Raw genomic sequence first — 9,047 nt, 5'->3', positions numbered from 1 at the left:
CTCTTGCAGTACAAGCACACCTCAGACTTACCTTACCATTTAGATTAGTGGATTATAGTTCTCTACATGTTGACCAATATGACCAATTGATTTTTAAACTACTTTGGACAGGGGTTGTGTTTGAGAGTACAAGGTGGTGTCCTGTTTGGATGTTTGGGGTTTTTTTAAAGCACTACCTAACAAATAACTGACAGTGGGACACAAGACCATGTAGCAGCTCAGGCTAAGTTAGCTGACAGCTCTGTCTCATCTCCCTCCCTTCACACATGATCACCAGTGCTCTAGTGACATGAGAAGTCATCTCAGACAGGTTTGTTGTAACAACACTCCACACTACAAGAATGACTCAGGAGCCATCCAGATCAACTCTGCTGTTCCAGTACCTCATAGCTTTTAGCATTGCTCTAATGCAGTCTGTTCACCAGTGTATGAAAAGTTCCTAAAGCTCTGCCAGCCACTATCTCCCAACTCCCTGTAGAACCATCCCCTATTTTGTCTCCCTAAAGGGAAGTCTGACTTTTACCTCAACATTGATGATCTTCTACAAACATGTTCAGAGTTCACAGCATGTGGATGTTCTTCGTCTGATATGGTAAACAAATTGCAGAAAATAGCTTCTGTTCATGCCCAGAGGATCTTTTCTCATTGAAAAAAAGAACAAACAGGACTACAGCAAATCACCTGTGCCTACAGGGATGTCAGGTTGTGGTGGTTCAAGCTCTGCTTTATCCACTCCAGCCAGCTTATAAGTGCTTATAGCTATTTAGTAAAAAACAAATCCCACCCAAAAAAAAACCCAAAAAGCCAAAACAAAACAACAAAAAAAACCCATTCAAAAATTCATTCCACTCACTGTTACTGCAGGTATTAACTGAAGTCAGAAGATTCACAGAAGTAGAGTGTAATAAGATGTTTATTAAAAGTGCTTTCAGTTATGTTAAGAGCTATAGTCTAATACCTCTTTTAAAAAAGGCATCTCATTAAAAAAAATAGCTTAAAAACCATTCTGATCACTGTGATTACAGACACATGACCCGCAGTGCTCTATGAAATGTTAGACCAGCTTTGTTGATTGGGACACAGTAATCTTCAAGTCCAGGATCCACAGTGCCTAGTGTAGAGGAAGAACTGCTGGGAGCTCCAGAAAAGACACCTGCAGGTACCTGGAATAGAAATGAAGTGACTACAGATATTGGTCTCAGATTTGTCAGCTGAACTATCACCTGATTGTGCAATACATTGGAGAAGAGAAGCATTATCCTGCAACATTGCAGACAAAGCTGTTATCCAATGCATCTGCATACTTCTGGATTAATCACTTTTTTGGTCAGAAAATTTTCTCCTCAAGGGGCTGATGGAGGTTTCTGTTTCAGAACTAGAAGCTGACAACTATGAGAGAGCTACAGCAGTCACAGCCCAAGGTGGAAAACCAGAGTTATCCTGTGCTTACAACTATCCAAGACACTGGCATACTGGTTACTTACTTTGTGTGCTTATACTTCTGCTTAATAGCTTGCAGCTGGCAATGGGATGCATCAAGGCATGCTTTGTGCAGGTCAGTCAGGCAAGGTGCTATCTCACTTAATGAATATCCAGTAAATGCAGCAAGTGTTTCTGGCTGGTAGGATGAGAAAAACCAGTGTTACTCTATTGTAGCCAGCAGTCATCTAGAAGATGGGTTTCCCATGGAAGCAGAAACTCTCTTCACTACATCAGAGCTCACTCTAGATTCTTTAAGCATGAAAAATACTCAATTGTATTGTGCCATCAGTTTCACTCTAGGTCTTCCTTGGTGCCATGAAGTCTGACAAGCTCCTTCTGCTCTAAGCATATGCATCCATTAAATCTCTTCTGGATCTTACTCTGTACTAAAGCTACTCCTCCAACATACAGCTGGAAGATCTACCAAGGCTTGTGGTAAAGCAGCCACAATTACATAGCAGTATAATCACTCAAGTAGACAGATTCCGTTCTTCCCTTCCTCCCAGAAAGACCCTGAATTGTATCTGGGGCTGTAGTTTTGGACATTTGTGAGGCCTTTGGTACAGCCTTGATGTACGTGAGCAAGACAGTAACATCCCTTCCGTTTCAGAGAAGAGGCATGATATTTCAGGTTTACTTAACAGTCATTTATTAGGTAGTCTCATTAACTCAAGAACAGCTACTTATCCTAGGATTTCAGCCTTCAGAACAATATACTTTGTAGCTGCTACTCCTCCTTCTCAGCTCAGTTCTAACAATAACAAAATGCTTGAGCTATTTATTAATGCACAGTTGTTGTTCTTACCCAGAAAGATCTGTTCACTGCATAGTTTGCTAAACAGTAGGCTGCTGCAGCAATTTGTGAAGGAAGGTACTTCAGAAGAGGATCAACTTGAAGGAGACTCAGCTCTGCAAGATACTGAACAAGAAAACCCAAGATTTTCAAAACCATCAACCTAGTTGGTACAATCAGTCCAATACAGCAAGTATTAAAGTTCAGCAATGGTCTCAGTATGATGCACAAAAGCATAAACTATGTATTTAATGAGAAGAATAAGCATTCCAGTCCTGTTATCTTACAGAAGATCCTTTATCATGTTTCAGTGGGGACAGAGAGACCACGTTTTGCCAAAGCCTAGCCCATCTACTTTAATCTGAAGTTCTGTTTCATCGGATCTGACTTGATTTTACAGGTAGAGACTCAGAAAAGTCAAGTTTCATAAAACTGACAGACACACTCTTCCCATCTGCTAAGGCTCTTGTTTATATAGGTAGACCCCACCTGGATATCAGGGATAAATGGATAGCTCTAAGAAGCACAATATGGGCTCTGTTGGAGTAGAGTCACTGTAGAACCCTATACCCTTTGCAGCAGATGGTCAGGTGTTTTACTGTAATTTTGCTGTTTCTAAGCATGGTTGCCTACTCCAGGCAACTGCTATGCAGGTATATTCTTGTGTCATTGTGGAGCAATACGCAGTAGCACCAAATCCGGGACAGACTTGCTACACAGGAACTGTTGAAAAAAGCACCAGATTTTTACCACCTAATTGCCTGGTCAGTGCATTATCCCTGACCAGACAAGACAGACCAAACCTAGGATTTCCACAAGGCATCTATCCAGAAATCTCGGCACACAAGCCACCACTATGAAACATGCAGTTTTAGGCCTGTTGCAGAGACAGCTTCATGAAATGCAAGTAGTTCTCCTTTAAGGATCACTTCTTCCCCCTCAGTCCCAGAAGGCAGATAGTCCATACCCTTGCAAAGTTCTCTGTCCTCATACAGATTCCACACCTCTGAATATACTGAAGGAGGAACTGGTTGATGGTTGGGGCTGTTAGGTCAAAACCCAGCACTTTGAGAAGCAAGTGCTCCATTCTTAGCAGCTGCTTCTTTGTGTAGGTATCATCTGTTATATAGACAAATTCATCCACATCTGGTGGATAGATCTCTTCATACTTCCTGAAAAAGGGATATAGAAACCAGATTTGTCAGCTTTGAAGTTATAGTAAAAGAAATCTTTGTGCTGGACCCACATCAGGATGAGAACATGACATTACAAAAAATTGTGGAAAGCTCTAATTTTAGTTGTTCCTCCAGGCTAGCTAACGATTTAGTTTCAAACTTGGGCAAATATGCTTAGAGGAACTCCAAGTAATCAGTCTAGATAGACATACACTCACATTGTTAGCTCTTAACAGCAAGCTTTCAGTGGGGAACTCTCAGTAATACAGCACACTCCAAACACTCCTGCACCCCTAAGCTATGTTGCTTACTCTGTCTAGTTAGACCAGTTAAAGGCCAACTGTAGATTGCAACTGAGTCCATTACAGCCTTACAGGCTGGCAGTTTAACACCGTACTGTTTCTGCTCCTGTGTTAATGCTTACAAGCTTTCCCCACTACAGTTCTTCACATTCAACATTAAATGTTTAATATTAATAGTACCAAAGGAGCCTATGTTGCTTATCTTGAGACATCATGAAAAGCTACCTACTAATTCAAATTACACTACAAGACTAAGCCCAAAAATAGGCTTCCAATCACCAAGATTTCAGAAGATGAATCACTTACGCAGCCAGAAGAATTGCCGCTGTTCCTACAAGCTGTAACTTCCCTCTGAGAACAGACATGCAGGAAAGAAACCTGTCCAGGAAGTTCACTGCCAAGTACAAAGTCTCTGTCCGAAGTTTATACTCTTCCCCTACTTCCACCAGCCAGTCTACCAGGATAGCACGCATCCCTGTTGTGATATCTGGCTGCTTCTTCATGTAGTAAGGCTTGGGCCTAAATCTTAGCTGTTTGGAAAGAGTAGAAGAATCAGGATGATCACTCTGAAGAGAACCATGGATGGCTGAGCTGATGAATACTCTTTACACTTACACTAAAGGAGCAGGGGTTGTCCCACTCTTAATAACTGTAAGTACTAACTACAATGATTGTGCTAGTGGTAATTATTCCCAGCTAGTGGGAATATGTAGTATTTCTACAGTGAAAAGACAAATTGAAGCTTTGGTGTTAGCAGGAGAATAGTAAAACACTTCCTGCACTATGGACAGCCTTTGACATCAGTTGAGTCATTCAGAAGGACCTGAAAATGAACCAATCAGATTTTCCCCATTCTTCCCATCAGGAGACTGCACTTCACTGCTCTGACACAGGAAGGTAGGAAAAAGTACTGCTATAGCCAGAGAGCTATCAGTGAGATCACATCAAACTGCTTTAGCACTTTTTCATCATTCTACTCCCATTTGCAAGAAGTCTTCATACCTAACAGTCAAGAGATGCTCCCATCAGGAATTAACAGGGATGCATTAATCCTTAAAGAACTTATCACTGACTACATGCTGCCTTAAGAAATTACTATTACTTTCTCTGCTTTGTAGTTCAGTGGCAGCCTTGGATCTTTGCAATTTTGCAGCCTACCACAGATACCTATAAGCTTCTTACAGCAACTTACTTCAGCCTCTCGGAGGTACTGATGAATGTCTTCTGCATACTCTCCCACAGCCAGAGTTACAACATCTTCCATGTGATCCTCTGGCTGGGATTGGAAGGATGTGTCCACTACCATAGGAGAGCCTAACAGGTAATAGGAAGCAGCAAGACATTTGTATAATTAATCTCTTGACTTTCTTTTGCTAATTTTAGCTCAGAAGTGTTGCCCCTCATGTAGACACAATCCAAGTTAGCTTCTAGTGTTATTTATTGTCACATAAGCTACTCACTAGCTTACAATTCACAACTCATAACCACCCTACATGTGGCTGTGCTATGGACACCATCTGAGTAGTAACAGGAGTTACCTGAACTCAGGTCCAGCAGCCGGTGAATACTGGATGTCATTGCACTGGTATCCAGTTCACAGTGGCTTAATTCCAGCTCTTCAGACACTTGGCAGCTGTAGTTTTCTTTATCTTCTGGATCATCTATGTAGATAGCAAAACCTTGCTTTGACGCAGCACTGACCATGCAGTTGGGCACTTCATCTTTTCTAGATGAAGGGATGGTGTTTTCAAAGCCAGAGAAGCGCTTGATAACAGCAGCACCCTGAAGAAGAGCACACAGTTAACGCTGCGGGAGGGCAACTCAAGAGGAAAACAGAGTGTGTCACTTGTTTGCAAAAAGAAAATCACCTTCCTTGTGTAACAGAAACCAATAATAAAAGTTCATGGGAAAAGCCACCAACTACATTTGATGCCTCTGAAGTTGGTGCCACTTGTCGCTGTCTTGCTGTGACAGACTCCTCACAGAAAGAATTAAGATTAGTAAAAGTCAGGAAACCAGGGGAGCAGCACCATATTCAGTGCCTCCCACTAAGGAGAACGTGGGTGCTGCTCAGTTCCAATGGGGCTGGGAAGTGCAGTCTGCACATTGAGCTCTGGCAAGGAGCAGTTGCAAGTGCAGCAAGTTAACAAAAGTGCTCAAGCACTGCCATGGATTTAGGAAGGACTGCACCAGCAAGAAGGCACTTCAAGTAGAGTTTGAGTATCAAACTGAAGTCTGAATTTTTGAGCTTAAGCATTGCAACCCCTAGAACTACATGTGACCAGGCTACAATCCTTCACACCATCTTCTGCCAGTAAGCCACGAGCTGAGTTAGAGGCTTTACACAGCCAAAACCAAGAAGAGTTTTTGTACCTATACCAGCTGCTATTTTAGGTCAGAAAAGTAACATTATCCCTGCCCCACCAGCAGACTCCAAGGGGCTCAAGGTACAGAAAGGCAGAAAAAAGATAGGTCATTAACTTGAACTTCTTGAAGGCTCTGGCACCCTGAACTGAGCACGGCTAGCCACACACCAATGAGAGTTTTGGCTCAGTGGACAGCCCTTCCTTAAACCATCCCCTACACTGTGGAGGGTAAGCGGTCGAGTAGTATCCCTTCCTTCCAGGATGAATTATTTACGCAGAGTACTTCCACGGGGAGACACCCGCGGGTTAGGACTGAGCGGTTACTAACAGGGTTTCTCGGGAAACTCACGCTTAAGAACTGGAGTCCGAGTCACCTTCTCACCCCGCCACGCCGGGCCTTTGCCGGCAGCCTCGAGGCAGGTGCGTGCACCGCTCATGCCGGCAGCTGCCAGCCCAGGGCCGCGGAGCTCGGCCGGGCTCTGCGGGCAGGGGGGCGGCAGTGCTGCCGGCAGCGGGGCTCACCTGGCCGCCGGGCCGCTGCTGCTGCCCGTTCTCCGTCAGCACCCCCAGCACGGCCCGGCCGCCGCTGCTGCGGAGGGCAGCGGGGCAGGACTCCCGCCGCCCCGCACGGCTCTTCTCTCCAGTGCGATGCATCGCCTCGACGTCGGTACCTTTCGGAGGAACGAAAAAATCCACAGAAATAAAACGCAGTCGTGGAGGGGGGAAAAAAATTAAAAATCCTTCGAACGACCACAAGTGCGCCCCTAGCAACCCCTTCCCCCCGCCCGCCCCGCACGATAACGGGTGGCCCACCGCGCTGCCCGGCTCCGCTCGCCACCGGCCCACGGAAGGGATCGGCCGCCCTGCGCCGCCCAGGCCGCCCGCCAGCCCTAGGTAGGCGCGGCCGCTGGAGGCGGTGGCTGTTGGCCGCGGCCGGTTGGGAGCCCGGCGGCTCAAGCCCCGGCGCGCCGCCCCGCCAGCCCCGCCGGCCGCGGGTCGCCATGGTGACCCCGGCAGGGCCCGGCCCCGCGCGGGCACGGCCCGCCCCGCGCAGCGCCCGCGGAGCGCCGGCTGCCCGGGCCGCCCGGGCCCGGAGCCGCTGCGGCCGCGCACCGGCTGCGCTCCGAACGCGCGGAGCGCAAGGGTGGGATGTGCAAGCGACGGCAGCGGCTCTGTGGGAACAGCTGGGCTCGGACTTTGATAAAGTCTGCTGTCTCTTTGATACAGGACGCGCAAAAAAAAAAAAAAAGAGCTTTTAGTTCGTTTAAGGGTGGGTTTGACTCCCGTGATAAGTCCAAGCTGAGGGAGATCTAGGTGCCGACCTGGCACGACTGTTGCATGGGTAAGCAGTGCTCAGCTGCCAACACGGGAAACACAGCGGTTGATTCAGTCAAACCACCAAAGTTTGTCACGAGTGATGTGGCTAGTGATACAGGCAGCACGCGTGCTCAATTTGTGGGAAGGCTGTGGCCATGCTGGGGAACACGATTAGATTTCTGAAACGATCTTAGGAAACTAGAGAAGTGTTCGGGAAAAACAGGATGCTCCTGAAGAACAAGTGCAAGGTCAGAGCCAGTGGATGCAGAAATGCAGGATGAGGAACAGCCAGGTAGGTATCAGGAGGTTACAGTCAACCTCCGCCTGAGCATGATTCACCGGGGTCATAGCTGTCCGAGCAGGAACAAACAGGAGTATGGCCTGTGTGGCACATGAGCCCTCTGAAAGTCCATAGTGAAGACAAAAGAGCAAGAACTACAGCAGATGAAACCTCAGCATGAGATTTACCTTAGATGACAGAATTGAAATACCCAGAAGAGACAGCATGGGAAATTTAAGAATTTCCCTTATTGCAGATTTGTAAGAGCAAATTAAAGAGAATTTTGTCAAAACTGTCTGTGCCTTGGCAGTGATGATACTTCTTGAGATGCTCTCCAGGGATTGAAATGTGGAAGTTATGATCCAAAATTTGGATATATCAAGCAGGGTCTTATGCCAGAATTGGTTTTTGCAGCTCTTCTGATCCAATCTGCATTAAAGGGCTACATTTTTTCTTCACACTTTTCTTACATTTATTTTTAAACAATTCACTCTGAACCCCCAAAAAGGAATTTATCATAAGGGGCAAGTGGTATATCTGAAGGTGAAAACTGTTACTTGTGTTTGATCCATTGCTCATGACACACAATTTTTCCTTTTGAATGGGAGGGGTTCCATGTCCTTGCAGCAACAGGGCTGTAAACAGGTAATTACTGTAGTGGATCTGTCACAGCTACAGGTGTAGGCAAAGACAACTCAGGAAAACAGAAGATTATGCTGTATATCCATGCTCTTCTCTTTCTTTAATTTCTACCCCCCTGGTTTGCATAAGGAACACTTCACTTGGGGGCAGTTATTGAAACATTTTTATGCCCAGTTTTAATTCCTGAAAATAAATTAGTCTAGTTGCCAGCCTTTGAAATCAAATATTAGCCTAAGTGGAACTTTAAACACTCCTTACCCTTTTGTTGTGATGGGATTACCAAATTCATCTTCAGTCTGTGAGCATTCTTTATATCCAAGTACCCATCATATCTTTATTCCATTTAGACATAACTTAGGAACCTCAGCTAGCCAACTGATGACTTATTCATATTTTTATGTATGAGCAGCAGATGGCTATCCTCACTAGCCATATTGTGCATTAATGTAGCTGAAACGCCTCTCAAATGCTTTTAATGAGGTTATCTAAGCACCAGTTTCTCAGGAACTCTTTGAAGCAGCCCAGTATGGATTAGTACCTGAGGGAGGCAAGTGAGCTTAGCCAGCCACTACTTAATTGTAGCAACAAATCAAATAAAGCTTTGGGCCATTAGTCATTTGCTTCTGAGCTTCTCTGTGTGTTTGAGAGGAAGCTGAAGCCTTCCTGAGTGGACTCCTAGGGCTTCTTGCA

General features: G+C 45.5%; 1 protein-coding gene across 1 annotated transcript; it reads right to left on the bottom strand.

The window, feature by feature from the left end:
- Positions 1 to 895: 895 nt before the first annotated feature.
- On the bottom strand, positions 896 to 7,093 carry CCNA1 (cyclin A1). Its single transcript, XM_053934966.1, has 9 exons — positions 6,932 to 7,093; positions 6,641 to 6,789; positions 5,291 to 5,534; positions 4,945 to 5,066; positions 4,059 to 4,282; positions 3,243 to 3,447; positions 2,288 to 2,401; positions 1,485 to 1,618; positions 896 to 1,163 (listed from the first exon to the last, which is right to left on the bottom strand). The coding sequence occupies exons 2-9, from the start codon at positions 6,770 to 6,772 to the stop codon at positions 1,112 to 1,114; spliced, it is 1,227 nt and encodes a 408-aa protein (XP_053790941.1). The 5' UTR covers positions 6,773 to 6,789; positions 6,932 to 7,093; the 3' UTR covers positions 896 to 1,111.
- Between the last annotated feature and the right edge of the window lie 1,954 nt (positions 7,094 to 9,047).

Source organism: Vidua chalybeata, chromosome 2 (assembly GCF_026979565.1).
Source record: "Vidua chalybeata isolate OUT-0048 chromosome 2, bVidCha1 merged haplotype, whole genome shotgun sequence".
NCBI lineage: Eukaryota > Metazoa > Chordata > Aves > Passeriformes > Viduidae > Vidua > Vidua chalybeata.
This window is presented reverse-complemented; position numbering and strand designations above follow the sequence as displayed.

What these genes read in the sequence shown, in the direction of transcription:
- CCNA1 (XM_053934966.1), bottom strand. Translation starts at nt 6,772, where the DNA reads ATGCATCGCACTGGAGAGAAGAGCCGTGCGGGGCGGCGGGAGTCCTGC. An exon ending in AGCAGCGGCCCGGCGGCCAG is followed by an intron (nt 5,535 to 6,640) that starts GTGAGCCCCGCT and finishes GCTCTTCTTCAG; the next exon opens with GGTGCTGCTGTTATCAAGCG. An exon ending in GCTGCTGGACCTGAGTTCAG is followed by an intron (nt 5,067 to 5,290) that starts GTAACTCCTGTT and finishes ATTACCTGTTAG; the next exon opens with GCTCTCCTATGGTAGTGGAC.